Source organism: Mesitornis unicolor, unplaced genomic scaffold, assembly GCF_000695765.1.
Source record: "Mesitornis unicolor isolate BGI_N332 unplaced genomic scaffold, ASM69576v1 scaffold47550, whole genome shotgun sequence".
Taxonomy (NCBI): domain Eukaryota; kingdom Metazoa; phylum Chordata; class Aves; order Mesitornithiformes; family Mesitornithidae; genus Mesitornis; species Mesitornis unicolor.
In genome coordinates, this window is record NW_010157147.1 from 56,340 (window position 1) to 74,383 (window position 18,044).

Genomic DNA, 18,044 nt, shown 5'->3' on the forward strand with positions numbered 1-18,044 from the left:
CAATCACAAGTTATGTCAGCCTACGTTACTTGGTTGGAGGATTTTTAGGATTTGAAAGGAAAAAAAATGGATCCAACAGAACTTTTACGTTTCAAAATATTAGTGCCTCAGCTGTATTGGAAAAAGCTGGAATTGTTCAGATGACCTCAGTAAAACAATTTGGACTACGATTCCCGGAATGCTGGTGAAGCTGACATGTCTACATGTTCTTAAAAAGTCATAATCCATCATTCTGATGCTAGATCGATGGATTATGACTTTCTGATGTCAGATCTGTGAATTAAGGCTTTTTTGAGTACAGCTTGCTATCCAATTATTGCCCCTATTCATATATTATAAATCATTATTCCTTCACCAGGTAGTCAGCAGTTTCTGTTTCCTAATGTTTTAGAACCTTCTTTTTTCAGCCATTGTGGCGCTCCCATTGAGCAATCAAAAACGGAGAGTGCTGACCTGAAAAAATAAAGCTTCTATCACAGCAAATTGCTGAAGAAACAAACATTCATTTCTAATTCTTATAGTTTCTGTTAAAATAAAAGGAATCAGATTAGACTGAAGCAACTCTCATCCTCTTTCTGCACAAACAAGCAAGACAGTAAATTAGCACAAAATCTGTTGACATGTAATGTCTTCATTTTTAAGCACTCATGCCTGAGTTTCTTAAAAATGATGCTTTCTTCTTGTAAATTTTGGGGTTTTTTTAATATGAAGACAGATCAGCTTCTGATTTAAAGCTGAAATGTGCCAGCATGTTACCTTAAGTGATTGTGTCTATTAGGTGCTGTTAAACTGAAGTTCCTTTGAATGAATTATTTATAGAGTAATAAACTTACTTGTAATGCAATGGAGTATATGATAACAGTAGAAAATGCTTTACTGTGACCAGTTTAGATCTGTAAAATCAAAACGCATCTTAAATAACTTTATTAAAAGATATTCAGAAAAAGAAGAGCTATTTTAGGACCTGTCTTGCATCCAGAGAAGTCATTAATGAAACATAATCATGCTCTGTTGGAGAGGTATCTCAGCAGATTTCTCAAGTTAAGGGAATTTAGGTCTAGTCCATATGTGGACAGAAAAAATCAATAGTGTGATCTTCTTGTTGTTCTTTATTTCATTTTGCTGTACTGATAGTTCTTCATTAGGATGCAGTTTTCACACTAGATGGTTGTGCATAAAATATGTCCAGTCAGGACATTGCTGGTGGAGTTGTTGTCAAAAAGGATGGGAATCAATGAAAGGCGGGGAGGTATAATAAATGTGGTGGGATTTGTCTTTTAGTAAGTACTTGTTCTAGTCATGTGTCTGTTGCGAAGGAGGTGTCAGAGCACTGGCTTGTGCCTCAGTTTCTCCTTTATTTGAGCTGCCACGTGGATTCTAAAATGTGTCCCAAGGACCGCTTCCTAGCACTTCTCTGAAGAACAAATCTGTGTGTCTCATGTTACCCCTGTTGTACTCAGTCAAGAATGTTATCTGAAACGGCATGAGAAACTTAACGTAGAATTTAACAGACACAAACTGGAACACAGGAGGTTCCACTTAAATTCAAGAAGAAACTTCTTCTCAGTGAGGGTGACAGAGCACTGGCCCAGGCTGCCCAGAGAGGTTGTGGAGTCTCCTTCTCTGCAGACATTCAAAACCCGCCTGGACGCCTTCCTGTGTAACCTCATCTGGGTGTTCCTGCTCCGGCAGGGGGATTGGACTGGATGAGCTTTTGAGGTCCCTTCCAATCCCTAACGTTCTGTGATTCTGTGTGATTCTGTAATATTGCACGTCTGTTACTGAGTAGTCAGGGAGTAATGCTTTAATATGCTGCAGTTTAATTCTTCTTAAAAGAACACATTGTCTTGGCATATTCATCTCATTCCTTATTGCTTATTTCAGGAGCTCTGGACACTAATGGTGTCCTTGCTCTCACTTTCCTTTTCCTGTTCTCTCTTTTACATTTTCAAATTTTGGTCCTTAAGACTTCCAGGGTGCTGTGGAGTGTTGCAAAGAGCTGGTTTGTCAGGAGACCACAGAAACAGATACTTTATGAAAGCTCCTGGAGATAACACCATTTCAAGGGCAAGCATCCAGCACAGCGATGGAACAGCCAGTGGGGCTTCAATGCCTTTCTTGCGTGAGATAGATTTCCAGTGTGGTACAGCTTTAGAGCCCAGTTCTGCTGACAGGAAGTCTAGTGAAGCTCCTTCTGCCATCCTTGGAAGTAGACCCCAACCCATTTTCAAATTTCCTCTCGAATGCAGTTGCCCACTAGATGGAGACATTCTATTTTATACATCCGTGATCTACAGATGGTGATCAAACCCACCAGCTGCTGCCTCCTCTTTCCGGGCGCCTTGCCAATTTACTGGCAGTATGTTGACTGGGAAGCAGACAGTGACACACTTTGATCGAAAAGCTTGTATGATGATTTTTTTTTGTTGTAATATTATTGTTTTTATAAAAAAAAATGATAAAAGAGATCAAGATGTGTATCTTGATCAAAGGGTACTTGCTGTCTGCTTCCCCATCAGCAACTTCTAATTTATAGAAATCAGATTGCGTGGAAAGCAATCAGCAAAGGTTTGAGGTCTTTCTTGTTCTCACTGCCAAGACATGCTGACAAGTGAGAAAATTAAAATCAGAGAAGGTAGGGAGAGATCTAGTAAAACACTGGCTGAAATATAATTATTTAAAGTTCACAAATTTAATAATCTTAACGCTGTAAAAAAAATCAACTTAAAGTGCTCAAATTGGCAATCACTTTTATTATAAGAGCACCTTAAGATCTTTCTCTGATGGAGGACGTTGCTTGGAGGCTAATTTACCATTGAGAGACAAATATGTCTGATAAGTTACTTCTTGTCATGGAGAAATAACCTGTCTCTCATTCTGGGGCCAAATTTTTCAATGGCATCTCCTATCAGCTCTATTTCTTCCACTCGGAGCTGTGCGTCCAGTATGATTTCTTAGGGTGTATACGTGATATAATTCACACCTGCAAAGAACTCTTAAACCAGTCAGTCCTATAAATGTGAAGACAGTTTGTGCAGAGGGACTATACTGAAAAATGGTCTGTTATATTTGGTAACGTCTTTTCTCTTTAGGATCTCTAGTAGGGTCTTTTTTTCAGCTCTTGGTATCAATTCCTTCTTTAAAAGCCATTTTTAGTTTTGGACTTTTTAGTTTTACAAGGCTTAAACAACAATTAGCAGTTACAGGTAGATAGATCTAGATCTAGATCTAGATATAGATGTGTGTGTGTATACACATGGACTATGTCAACTGGAGAAAGATTGTGTTTCAGTGCCTAGATGAATATTTCCAGTCAATAGAAGAACACAAACCCAGTGGCAATGGTGAGAATTGCTTCACATTCTGCCAAATGTTTAAAGCAAAATCAAGAATCCTATGGCAGGAGGACCTTGGATATGGGACATGTTGTCTAGATGGAGCAAGGGATTATCAGAGGGAAATGGCCTGACATAGATAAGGAAGTAAAAAGGTCCCACCTCCTGGAAGTCTTTCGAGTGCCATCTTTGATATGGTCTTCAGGTTAAGAGTCTATTGAAAAAGGAAGTTGAAATCTTGGTTTGGTGACAGAGATACCGCTGGAGCCGCAATAGACATTAGGCTGCTTCGTGTGGTCTGGCACGCTCGGCAGTAGGGCCAAAGAGGCGTTGGAGACTGGAACAATAAGTGATACAGCTCGGCATTGCGCTCTGCTGCCAGACGGATGAAGATGGATCTGTTCAGCCTCACCACCTCTCCTCCGCATGCGAGATGTTCAGCTCTGTTGTTAGCCACTTCCCATCGCTCCTGCTCTTTTCTTCTGCACGTTGACCCCACTTTTCCCTGAGCTGCTGAGTAAGTCTTTCCTTCCACAGGACCAATTTAATTTCTGTGTCCCCATCCACTCCACCTTTATTGCCAGCTGAACTTTCCAGCCTACCCTCTCCTCAACTTCTCTGCTTGGTAATCCAGACACATTTGATGTTCCCAATAGGTGTTTTCTTCTGAGGGTTAGATCGAAAGACAGCAACTTCAGAGTAAGCAATGTCATGTTTCTGGGTATAACTGTGCATTCTTAAGAGAAGGTGCTGGTGTTTAGCATTTGCTCCCTCTGGGTAGTTATGATGTTGCTATTTAGGAAAGCTGCCAGGGAAAAGGTGCTGCTAAAAGGAATAAATAGAAAAATCCCTTTGCCATCATTGCTTCATTTTTTCCCATCGAAAGCTGCTTGTCACAGAGACATTGTCTTTATCTCATCAGACAGACTGTGCGCGGGCTTTGTGATCACATTGTCTTTGCCTATTCTTGTAGAACAGAGTTTCTCAAAAAGACAAAGCACAAGGAGTTGGAGGGAAAGCCTATAGTGTACAGTTCAACCCAGTGCCCTTCATATTCACTTATTCTATGGCTGACTCAAGATTTTCACTTCAGAGTTTTGAAGTGTTTACTCTCGGTCCTGACTTATGTTAAAATTCTGTATGATTGTGGAAACGTTTGAAAGAATGTCAGATTTTTGTTGGTTGTGTTACATGTGTGTGGTAATTTTCTAAAAGATGAAGTTAACTTAGAGTTTAAGGAGTTAAGGAGTTAAGTGAGTGTTGTTTTGTTTTGTTTTGTTTTTATTTAGGGGGAAATTATTTGGTAGAAATGTTTGTTTCTTCTCATCATTTGTTAAACAAATTTTGAAATATCCACATTTGATTATATGATTTGTCATGAGCTTCGTAACAAGTCAAAGCAGAATGAGATTTATGCGCTTTTTCCCCAGAAAACATTTCATGCCCCAACAGAAATGGAAATTACTCTTCTTCTCAGAAACCTTCCAAGTCGAAGTGGGAGGAGATAATCTGTAAGGAGACGTTACCTTCTCAAAAATCACCTCACATCATGCAAGGTGTGGTTGGTTTTGGCAGCTTACCAAGAGGAAACTTATTAAATTTCAAGTCATCCACCAAGCCAAGCTATGCTGAAACAAAGCTTTGTTTAACTCTTGCATTCACCAGACTAACCCTGCCCCTATCCACAACTGTATTTTTCTTTAATGTGAATGGCAGTATTATAAGATAGAGTTAAAACCAGCCCCAGCATTTGATCTGAGACCCTGTATAAACAAATTCATGAACATGCACTGTAATAAGGAGAGCCTGTTTACAATGGGATATGAAATTCAAGCGTGATATAAGGAAGTGGTGGTTTCTTTTGGCTAACAGGCTGCGGTGAGAATACTGCAGATTCCAGTTATACAGCAATGCAATTTTAAAGAAGTACTGATATCTTAGACTTTTGTGGGGTTTTATGTGTACCAATCAAATATTCTGGTGCTAAAATAGACCGGTTTCACAGAGAGAGGTGACTGAAAACTGTAACTCTGAAATTTGAGAGAAAAATTGGCTTACTTCTGCATTCCTAAGTTGGAAAATATATGGTAATAACCTAATTTTGACGATAAAAACATGAAAAATAAGTCCCTAAAATAGTGTCAAGTCAATTTTCTGATAAAGTAAATTTGTTTTCCCGTTTGTGATTAAAATGTCCTACAGTAAGATTTTTTTTTAACTAGGTGTTAATTAAAAATATGGAAATGGATTTAAAAAACATTGCAGTTCACAGTGGAAGAATTACCATAACTGATTTGTTCTCATAGCCTTGCCTGTTTTGAGATGTTTTTAAGATGTCTAAGTTACCGGTTGTTTTTCTGCATGATTGTTTCCAAAGCAAAATGTGATTCCAATAAAAACAGTAATTGAATTTACAGTCCACAGGACAAATTGTTGTTTTAACAGAAACTTACACACTTAGGCAAAGACTTTATGGTTTAGGTCTAATAACAAAGAACACAAACTCTCCATTTTTATGTGACCATATATTCTGAGAAGTTTTCTAATGTAGCATATTTAAAAAAAAAAATCTATATTGTAGTTTTTAAATTGCGGGAGCAATTTTTTTCCCTCTTAGCTTAGAATCGATATTCTTTAGGTTGGGTTTGTTGGGTTTTTTTAATGCAACCTTTTAAATGTTAGAGCAGCTTTTTTCTGAAGCATCAGCTGGGGGTGAATCAATATAGACAAGCCTGTTCCCATCTAACACACCTGATGACTGAGGGGACTCCACAGAGAGGAATGCGCGGAGTACGGGGCAGTTGCAAGCGGCTTGTCCATGACCAGTCATGCATGCAGTAAGTGCTGGTTTTGGAGGAAATGGATAGGAAGGGGAGGCTGTTGAAGAGTGGCAGCGGACAAAGGCAGGAGGTGGGCCCTCTGTCCAGCTCGAGGCTGTGATTACTGTACCAACAGCAAAATATTACTTTTTCTGCTGTCAAGCTTTCTCATCAGAAGCAGTCAATTTGTTTCATATACATCGCACTCCTGTTTAGATAAAGACTGAAGACTGTGCTTTCTGAGCTAAGACAAATCTGGTGGGGCAGCACTCGGCTCCCTGGACACAGGCCTGTTCTAACTGGTGTGCATGGAGTGTGAGACATGCCAGAGATCGACATATGTGCTGGAGATAGGCATGACTCCTTTAGCATTTTTGGGCAGTCTTAGGGCTGACCTGAAGCCCTGTGGAACAGTAACAGTTGGTGAGATGTTGCTGCGTCTCAGATGTAAAACCTGGACAAAACGGCCCAGGATAGTGTCAAGAGCCATCTGAGTTTTACCACACGTGCTCAGGGCTACAGGAGAAATGTGTGGGGCTGTTAATTCCCACTGAGTTTCCACAGTGGTCCTTTGAATAAAAAAGGGAATATTTCATATTTCCAAGCACCAGGCAAACTGGGGAGCCTGAGTGAGAGACCCAGCTTTCCTAGGTTCCCTGTATAGTCAATGGGAGAGATAAGAGGCTGTGCTTGCTGTGGTCTGGGGCAGGTATATTAAGCAATTGTTAGGTCCTTAATTTATCTTAGCTGTTCTAACTGACTCTCAGGAGATGCAGTCATCTTTGCACTTACTACAGAGAGAAGTTTAGGGGTTTGACAAAGCCCCTAAAGCAGGTGTGATAGGTACCCCTAAGCAGTTTAATTCTTACAGGCCATTTTGTTGACAAAGGCCCATTCTCTCATGTAAATTGATTTTCTGAGAGTTTGAGACTGCAGCAAGTCTTTATAAAATGTATGAAGCCTCCTCCCAGAAAGAGGTACCAAAGAGGTACCACCTGGTCAAGTATGATTTCACGTTTTTATCACAATGTTTTCAGCGTTCATATCAGATCTTTCCTGATAAAATGATTTGGAAAAAGAGATGTACAACAAGGAAATGTAAAGCTCTGGCCTGATAAGGTGTATGCCACCAAAATATTAGACTGCCTGTTGCGCAGTGGGTTCAACAGAACCGACTTTTGTGGTTTTCTAATGTGATGACATGACTAATAAAAAACCCTTACTTTTAAAAAATATTTGTAGATCTAGCTAGGTGGTTGCTGTGGGAAAGGTTCTCGTGGTTTTTCAGGGTTTTTTAATGGCTTTAGATCCCTGTTGAGTGTAACTGTATAGCCAGAACTGGAGCTGCCTGCTCTTTGCTTGTTTGATGGGTGCCCTTGAAGTGCAAAGGGGGAGCTGGCGCTTTGAGGAGTCCTGACGTGCAACTCTTGCACTTTCAGGTACTAGAAAAAATCCTTCACCCCTCCTCAAAATCTGTGCATTGCTTTCGAATGGGGTTTGTTAACCTCAAGCATTTAAAATGGTGAGCTAGATCCTAAGAAATCATGAGACTTGCTTAAAAATAGTTGTTGTTTGGCTCCCTTTGCTTTCAGTCTAGTTTTTGAGCTTTTGGGATTTATGTTTTCAGTCTTTCCTTTAGCAACCATAAGAGCTAGACACTAACTTTATTTTTAAATGAAAGCTGAGATTCTCTTCTAATCCTAAAACTCTAGGAGATTTGGCAATGCTAAACACACTGTGAATTTAGAGTGACCATTCCAAGGTGAATCATTTAGTGATGTGTCCTCAGCATGAAAGCTAACTGAGGATTTTTTTTGTGTCTCTTATTTTGTCTTTCTAAATAATCTGCGAATTGGCAGTAATAATTGGAAGCTTAGTAAAAGCAGAAGTAGATGACTGCAGCCCAGTAGAATCACCATTATTTTTTTTTGCTGGTATGTTAGGATATTCTTACAGAATTGAAGTATTAAGGGCATTCTGCATTAAGATATCTCTAGAGAGGAAGGCTTTTGTTGTTTTTGTAGAAGCACCCTTTTCTACTCAGTTGAGCGTTAAAATTGGCAGCAGTTCCTGGAGTAGCAAGAAAATCCTGGTTGTTGCCCTCATGCAGTTACTGAAAACAGTAAGAGGATATGTAAAAGCTTTAACTCCAAGGAAAAATATTTATAACTGTGACAGTGTGTTTCCGTACAGTAATTTATGGGCAAAATGTAGGAAAGGAGGAACACAAGCTATAAATAATATTCCATATGTAAACATAATGGCAGTAGCAAATTCTTTTTATTTAAAAATTAATATTGATGTTCATTAATATAAATTACCACATTTCAGATGACTCTGATGTCCTTGAGGCCAGATGTCACTGACTGATTTACAGCTTCCTGGGGGGAGGAGTAGATCCTGTTTTGTCAATGTAGGCACCAAGTTGCTTCAGATAGCTATTTTGGACTAGATTAATTACTGAAGTATTGTCAACAGAGTTGATTCACATCTCAGCTCAGAAACATGGAAAAATCTCTTTAAAACGTATTAACTTGCATTCTAAAATGCAGGAAAAGAGAGAGTAATGTATACCTTTGACTTACTGAACTTTTGTCTCCTTTAAGGAACAGTGGTTTGAAAACTCCTGCCCAGGAGCGTGCACACAGAATTTCCATGTGCATCACTAACAACTGGGGCCATAACTTCTGAGGCCAAGTTTAGTCCCTCATTGATCTTAATTCTGCTCTAAATATTAATAGAAATGTGTGTAGTGAAGGCATTCAGAAGGAAGCTCTGCCATCTTTGTCACACTGCACAGACCGTGTATCTGGATTAAGGTTTGGACTTCATAATATGCTTTGGACCTCCTGTATAGCACTCCTGCAAAATAGGATGGCAAATGTATTTGTAGAGCTATCGGCAGCCCCCCAGAAACCTCCTCACCTGTGACAACACTGATGGGAGATGCCTCTGAAGGCAAGTAGGGTGGGTTTGTTGTGTTTGCATATGCTGGCAGGTTAAAGAGGGGAAAAAAACAAAGGCAGACTGGGATGAGTCAATGTGAAGCAGTGCATCTCTGTCCATTAGTTATTCATTCAAATTCAGCCACATGAAATACAGACAGCCAAACCATATTGTAAATGCCTTTTATTCCAGCAACCGACACTGCGTTTGTAGGTGTGCAGCTGGGCATGCTTATTAGCATGAATGGCAAACTAACATAAATCCTCTATTAAATATTTTGGTTCATAGCAAATCTCATGTGTGATCATATGTAAGAGAGAAGTCTCTGCAGGTCTCTGGTAGCATAAGGTCTTATGGCATACGGTTAGAAACTACGCAGATTAAATGAATATAGAGAATACCACACAAAGAACACCCTTTGATAAAATGCATCTGTCATTCATATAAAATCAAATCCATAGGCATTGAAAGGCTTTGAAGGGTGTTACAAGGCTTTAGAAATGGTCCATGCTGAATGTGGGATATTTTTTCCAATCCTTATAAATAATTGTTTTCCTATGCTTGGTAAGATTAGCTACGGAAAATTAATGTTAAGATTCTATGGAGAGGAGTACAGAATTTCAGAGAATATTAAGCAGAAAAGGTGGTTTTAAAATGTTTCCATGATACAGAAGCCTTGTATCAAAGAGACAAATAATCCACCCCCTCAGTCTCTTTTCTCATTTACGAAATAAGTATAAACTATAAATTCTAATTTTCAGCAAGTATGTTAGTAAATCCAAACTGACCTTGACCTTAGCTTTTCTAATTCCCAAACTCTGATATTTATTCCCGGAGTAGATTGTTTCCCTTCATGCTACGTACATAAATACTGCAAACCTTTTCAATGACTTGAATTAGAGTATAAGTAAATAGCTGGTTTTAATCTACATAGTATTTTGAGAGCAGACGTTCTGTGCTGTGACTATTAAGATATACCCAGCAGCCATTTGTATAATACCAAAACCTCTTACATATATTATTAACAGTAATGCTATCAGCCAGGCCTTGTTTTATGCCACAGAAACTTAAAAAAATAAAATACGGTGTGTGTAAAATCTGCAATAACAGTAACTTATGAAAAATTAATTTAAGTAACAGATAACATCTGGGGGAAAATGTAATGGTATATTGGTAAGTTATGCAAAGCTAATTTTATAATAACTACCACATCTGTGGAACTCATTTATTAGAACACTTTACCAATCTTCTTTCCTGCCATTATTCTGTTTTAGAAATTTTCCTGTATACTGTTTTATTGTCTTTGCTCTGCCTATGTTAGTAGAAAGGTAATTTGCTAGCTCTCAACAACAAGGAAAGTATGTGGGCTTATGTACAGAACATGATGCTTTTTATACTTGCCTCTCTTTATGCACACTTTGACTGGAAAGAATTCCAGAGAAAAATTGTGGGGCTGTACATGGAGAGTGATGTTTGAACACCAGCTACGGGGCTCAGCTGGGACTGCGCCACAGCTTGGTGTAAACGGGGTGGGAAAGTAAGGGTGACACCAAATGAGATTCCCCACATTCTCCTCTGCTGAATATTAGAGCAGCCTCCAGCCTGCTCTAACATGTCCGGATCCGAGTGGCCTTTGGGCACCCTACTGCATCTAGAAATTAGTAAGAATATTGCATTTAACTTCTGCTCCCTCCAGTCTCCTTTGGAGCATCCTCTTATCTGTTGCTGACACTGATATGCCCTCTCCATTTGTGCAACTGCCTTATGATTCCTTTGTGTTTGAATCTCATGGACCCATTGGGCTGCGACGTGCAGGAAAATGTTGCCAATTAATTTTAAGGCATTATCATCTTGCCAAACTGTTTCTCACATTCCGATAGTTATATTGATTCAAGAGGACACTTTGAGTAATACATCTTTGTCATAGTGAATAACGCTCACATAATGACAAATCTTCAGGAATTAAAAAAAGGAGGAAGAATTTTTTTAATGTAGGTCAGTGGAAGTAATTCACCATAAATTTACTCAGACTTCAGAAACTAGCGACATTTTTAAAAGACACTTTAACTGTGTAAAACTTACTGTGTCTCCTTCTCTGTTTTTAAATAGATTTTACTACAGAGCCATTGGTGCTATTAAACATGAGGTTTTGTTCAAAGGAAGTACAAAGACTTAATTGTATTTTTTAAAGGAAAGTATTGCATCAGAAGGATTCATTTAAATACGTTTGCTGGCTTCGGGCTCTCACCACAATTCATTCGTTCTAATTTTCCCCTGGACTTGTTAAGGACACAATGTATAGGAAGGAGCAATGCAGAATGGCATTTTTAGGTCACTATATTTTGGCTGTAAACTGTAGTGCTGCTCATAAACTTATTATTACTTAACAAAATACTTCATATTCTACATTGAAGTTTCACAGTCTTTTAAAAAAACTTTTGGCTGAATGTTGAGACTCTTATGGCTCATTAAAGAGACTCGTTCTGCTGTAATTTAGTTATTTCTTAATGATCCAAGAGTTATTATTAGGCACGGAACAGATGAGTAAAGAATGGCTCTCTTTAAAAGGACGCGGTGAAGTAAAAATATTAGTCGAAAACAGAACCTTTGAAAATCTTACCCGTGCTGCGAATATGTATTTAGTCAGACAGGAATTGATTTTAAAAACCCGGTCTATTTTGTTTTTACGTTATTTCATTTTGTGAAATTTGAACTGTAGAGAACAAATCGAGTAATCATTTAATCTAAATAAAGAAAAGATTTTGAGTGTTTAGTTAACTAACTAGCCAAAAAATGTTATTTTAAGGAAGCAGAAAGTGAATTCTCATCCAACTCAGCTAATATTTTTAATAAGAAAATATAAGATTAGAAACCAGAGAAAATGGAAGTATTTGCTAAAGCGAAAGAGCTCTAGTTAAAAAAATTAATTTGAAAAAAAATCTTTTTATTTTAGAAAGAATAATATTTAGCTCAACTTAAGGCTTTTTCATTTTGATGTGAAACCTAAACTTTCTGACGATTGCTTTCGTGAGGCACTAGCACAGTGCTGTAAAATTTGAGTCACAAGTGATACAGGAAAATGCTTCTGTAAAATCTGGTTTTCGCCTCACTTAAATTCTGGAAATCTTTCTGTCAGCCTTTTGGGTTCTTATAAACATGGGCTAATACTGTCTGCCTTTTTTTAGCGAAATCACACATGACAGGGAATCTTGAAGATAATGACAGAGTCCAAACATCTGAAAAGCTTTTAGGACTGAAAAAGAGATTTTTAATGCAATAGAGTACAGTGGCTAGGTTTCACTGTTTATTTTCAGTTTTTGCTTTCACATTTGCAAATGTGTAGAACCTTTAATACTTTCAGCATGTTTAGCTGTAGCAAGTAACTAACTACAACAAATATCAACCTGGCTATGATTTCAAAGGTATGAGCAAATTAATTTATGGGAGCTGCAATTATGCTGATGTGAATTAATGTAGTTGGCTTACACAATCCAAGCAAAATCATGTTTGTAATAGCTGACTCAGAACTGGAACATCTGCCCTGTATTCTTGGTGGGCACTTCTCATTGCAAACATATGGCCCCAAACATACCATTTTAGTATTATACCCTGTTCCTGGCTCATTCAGAAATGCCTTTTGTCACCCTATTTGACATCTATGTTGTGTCTTCCATTTTTTAAAGAAAAACAACACAAAACTTCGTCCCTCCAGAGGATTCAGGGCCTCCTTCTGCATCACTTGCAAGAGCCCAAGCAAGAACTAAGTGCTGCATCCAGCTGCTTGGGGGGAAAAAGCCACTTCCTTATCAGAGCATTCCTGGAGCCACAGTTCACGTGCCTGCAGAATACCAGTGTGGTTCCAAGTTTATAGGAAAGAGAAATGGGAACAAGCAGATGAAGCAGCAAAACTTTGGCTGTTAGCAATTCTTAAATTATAGTCACACATGAAAATATTTTTCTTAGGGCCTTATTTGATGCAGTGTCACTACAGCTTCCAGCTGAGTTCTTCGAAAGGATACCCTTCTAGGCAGCTGGGCCTTTTCATCCCAAAGTGCAACAAGATCGCTGTTCAGAAGTGACAAATTTGCTCTGGGAAGACTGCATGTTACCCAAGCTCTGTGTTTCCTGAACTTAATTACCCACATGAGTAAGAAGCTGCAGTGTTATGAAATTATGAAAATCATCTGTTCCTTCCAAGTATTATAAGGAGGGTCCCTTGAGAGGTAGCTAGAAATTAAAGCTGATCTATAATAATTTTCAGTATACTTTCCAGTTATAAGCACCTGGATAGTTAACAAAAATGGTTTTATTTGTTTGTTGTTTGTCAGCTATTTCATTTCCATTTTTAAAAAATCTACAGTAAACCTCTGAGCAATAATTAAACTTGAATTACTTTCTCCTCTCCTCTCCTCTCCTCTCCTCTCCTCTCTACTAGGATATGATTGAACTTGCTCAACCTGCAGTTCCTCCCTTCCCTGCTCTGCTGGGGGAAGGCGTACCTTCAGATACCTATTCGTCACTCAGATCGTCACCAAAAGCTGCAGAGACAGAATCTGAGGTATACAGTAATTTTCCTTCTTTTTTTTTTTCCCCCAAAAAGCTATTTTTCTGTGAATCTCCTACCTCATTTATTCCTGTTGGAGTTACTAATGATATTTTTTCCCAAAATATAGCATGCATTCTCTTCTATGATTGAATGAAATTGCTTTTAATGCATTGATCAGTTAACAGGAGGACATCTCAGTCAGCACCTCTGGACTCTCACCCCATGGCGACTTCACAACCTCAGGATCTGCCTGGCCTGGGCAATGGAAGAGAGACACTGATGGTCTCTGTCAGAGCAGGAGTTCTCAAAAACAGGCTTCATGTATTGCTGCATGTCTTTGGGCTGACAAATGGTCTTGTAGACAGCAGGAGGATGTTCTAACTCACGTATTTCTTGTGGTTGGTTGCCGTTAGGGGTCTGATCAAGAGGGTTACCTGGAAGAGCCCTGTCCAGAGGTAGAGTTCTTCAAGGCAGATGCTGTGGCTGGTGGCACTGCTGAAGATCAGAATTCTGCACTGGATGAAATCCCAAATGAAATTATTGGCAACCTTGAGGTACTATTACTAGAAAGTTATCTACTAATTCTGTCTATGGTTAATTAGCTAGCTCAGCCTTAATGAACATAAACTGTGTTCATGCTAAAGCTGGCAAAAAGCACATCCATATGCTGTAAAAATGTGAATTAGCCTCTATAAATAACTCCTAGTTTAGTCAGCTTGTATGTGGTAAGATAAAAAATATTCAGTAACATAACAACATATATCTTCAGCATTACTGTGTGTTAAGAAACATGGGCCAAGTCCTGCTCTCAGTGATATCAGTGATAGAATTCCTTTTCAGGGGTTCAGGATCAGCTGCTGTGATGGAGCATATGCAATGTGTGCTTAATATAAATTGTTAGGTGCATCTATGCACCATCCTTGAATCTGTATAAGAAATAACACATTTTTGCCAATTCTGTACTTCATTTGGTAGGTGCATGACTCTACAAGAGCTGTCTTTATAGAACAGATCAGGTTTCACTATGTGGTCTGCAGACTGAGGAATCCATGAGTTCTTTCTGTGGGGTTCATGAAAGGGAAGGAAGCTGTTGTCAGTGGACTTAAATTTGTTGTAGGGTGATCTGCTTCTCTACAGGGAGGTCTATAAATTGAAACATGTGAAAAGCCAGCAGAGTAGATCATTGTTATTTTGTAAACTGCTCCTTCAAGCATATGAAATTATGGAAAGCAAACCAGCTAGACCTAGGTTCCACCAGGAACTGGTGGAATGCGCTCTTGTTTGCAACAACCAGGTGGCATTAGGCATTCAAACTTTCGATGCAGCACATTAGGCACCGTTGACTAAGCAGCAGTTTATTAACTACCTAATATTGTCAGAAAATAGAGTGACATTGATAAATGGCTTTACATGGATTATGTATGAATGGGGAATATAAATTGGAATGTTTGTGCCATCATGAGATCTACCTATTTGATCTGATATTCCATTTCAACATGTCTTTAGAATCAGGAGGGAACCTGGCCTATGTTGTCTTATGCCTGCCCATACCTACAGAAAAAAGGAAATGCCTGTTGTTCACTTGCTCTTGATTTCATTCACTTCAGTGCTGAGAACTTTTTTTCTTCAGAACAACTGCACACATTAGAAAAATGGTTTTTTTTCTTAGTTTTTTTTCTCTTGCAACTCATTATCTACAGAGAAAATAATTTCCTTTTCAAATTGCTCCATCAGTGTATTACCCAATTTCTCAGTTTGTTGGCCTCTGAGGTCAGCAATCTTATAACTAGATTTTTGTCATATACATGGTCAAACTCATACCTTTTTGTTGTTACATGTGAACTATGATTTCACAATCTGCATTACGTCTCCAGGGGACACGAGGCATCTCTTGCTTTAGTTGAGTCTAAAAAATAACTTTAACCTGAAATCACAGTGCTGACACTCAGTGATCACAGCAGCAGCTATAGTGCATTTGGTGGCAGCTGACTTTCACTGAAGGTAGAGTCAGAGATGGAGGGATGTAAAAACTGGAGAAGAAAAGGCAGCTGGGGTGGCTGGGGAGAGGAATAGCCTGGAGGGTCAGCGTCCACAGCAAAGCAGTTAAGTATGCACATAATGTAAAGAGATAGGGACATGTTTGTTGATGCTTAAGTATAAACTAAATATGGCGAAGGCTCTCTCTAAAGATTCTAAGTTGAGATAGAAATCCCAGCTTTTCGATGCTAATCTGAACTACTGAGAACTGCGGTTCTTCATTGGTAGGTTGCAGTATAGCACTGGTGGGGGTTTCTATGATTGGCAAGCCAAAAAGTTCCTAATATGGCAAGTTACTGCAAGCTTTTCTGGGCCAAATCCATTCACTTTATCAAAAGTACATTAAGTACATTAAGAACGTATCTCTAAGTTTTGGATCAGTTTATGTGAAGTCTGTAATGGATCTTTGAGCCCATTCCAGCTGCTTGAACAAAACTTTGCAACTCTTGGAAAAACTTTGATTGTACTCCTTCCATTTCTCATGTATTTTTGCCATGGTGAATGCTGAAGTTAATACGTACACATAAATTCCCCATAAGCCCCCAGTATTTGTGGCCTTTTTTCAGTGAACCTACATTGCCAAATGCTAAAGAATTAAAGATTGCAACGCATTATCGCTGCCAAAGATTTCACTAAAATCTATCACAACCCTAGTACCTTCCTCACAAATGTTACATTGTAAATTAAACACTCAGTGCCTACAGCAGTCTGGATTTCAAGAATGAGATACACATTCATAATTGTGTTTGTAATTAAGAAAGACAAGCAACATCATAGAAATATGGTTTTTTTAATTGTTCATTCTCAGTAATGCTTTCTAATTCCAGCAATGTTTCAATAAAATGTATTACACTAGAGAACAAACATCTGCAGCAAAGGAAAACAGTGGCAACAACCAAGTCCCAAAGCAATTTTTCTGATTTGGTGTTTATTGGTAAAGGCTGTCTGAGAATACAGGCAAATTAGCCTATCTCCCGAGATGAGGTTACGTGAGACATGGCTGTCCCAGATCACTTCCTCCTCATGGCAGTCGTACCCTACATCGGAATCCTGCACAGCGATACGATAAAGTGTTATCACGTAAGTACAGGCTGACACACCGTTGTGTCTGCAAAACAGGAAGGTGTGTAGGATAATGTCTGCCGCGCTGCGCTGCAGCGTGTCAAAACCACAAAGACAATGTGCAGCCTAAGATAGCTCCATCATAGCCACTTTTTTCTTCTGATTTTCTTTACAGGCGGAGATAAATGACAAGCTGCAAATGCAAGAAGAAGCTGAGACTTTGAGAACAGAAGAATTAAAAAGTCCTAAATAGCCAGATAAGAAAGGTGATGTTGAATTTCACAGAAATTGGACAGTAGGGGATGGCGCACACGAAGGGCTGGCTCCCTGCCTAAACGTAATTATTTTTGTATAAAGGAAATCGGTTCTGTTAACATTTACCTAGAAATAGTTCATCCCAGTTCCTCAAATTTACTGTGTTCTGCCAGCGTTGTTATTTAGTTTAGACTTGAGTGGAAGATTATAAACAGAAGGATATGTAATTAAAACATGTTGAAATTCAGTTTATTTCTGAATAGAGATCTTAATTTTTTTAAAAAAGCATGGCAGTTTCTTTCTCTTTCCTTTTGCCTGTTGTGAAATATTTAACAGTTTCTGCTTTACAATTATGGGGTTTTTTTCAGGAAATTTTGCTAGAAAGAGAAAACATCATTTTGAGGCAGTGCATGTGTAATGAGAGAATTTAATATGTAATTACACACTTTTCACTGTAGTTATTAATTAATAGTACACATGTTATTTAATTTTAAATTGCTTCCTAAGCTTTAAAACAAATTTAATAACTTAGACTTCTTTACTTCCAGCATATTAAAATTGCATATATGAAGAGTTTCCACTTTCACAGTGTTCCCAAGAAGAGTTCCTTTTGATTTCAGTAAAAACTCTTCTGGAATGCATGTAACCTTTCATCTGAGAATGTTTCCATGTTTTGTCAGACACTATAGAAATGCTTCAAACTCAAAAGGAACCTGACCAAATAAATGACCTCAGAAGAACCGGTTTAACATCTGTGTTTCAAAATCATAGCCTGTACTAATTGTCATGTTACACAACTCTGTGCCCTAGAAAGCATGTTGACTACAAGTCGTGCTGTCAAGCATAGAGGCTGGCTTGGATTACGTGTTTAATAGAATATTTGAGAAATAGAGTGGTTTATTCATTACAATTTCATATGTGTTACCCATGAAGTAAAACATTCGCTTTCACTTCATTCCATCTGCATTTTTCGTGGTGATAAGGAAAAAAGTTTGCCATACTGACTCAGCCCCGAAAAAAAAGAAAGAGAAAGAGAAAGAGAAA

General features: G+C 38.5%; 1 protein-coding gene across 1 annotated transcript in view; it reads left to right on the forward strand.

Moving 5' to 3' along the window:
* The window catches only part of LOC104536291 (chromosome unknown open reading frame, human C10orf107), a 42,373-nt gene extending 25,375 nt beyond the window's left edge, over positions 1-16,998 (forward strand). Inside the window, exons 4-6 of the mRNA XM_010178859.1 lie at positions 13,536-13,658; positions 14,060-14,200; positions 16,921-16,998. Of these exons, the coding sequence (XP_010177161.1) occupies positions 13,536-13,658; positions 14,060-14,200; positions 16,921-16,998 (342 nt within the window). The remainder of the gene's footprint in view (positions 1-13,535; positions 13,659-14,059; positions 14,201-16,920) is intronic.
* The last annotated feature ends 1,046 nt before the right edge of the window (positions 16,999-18,044 follow it).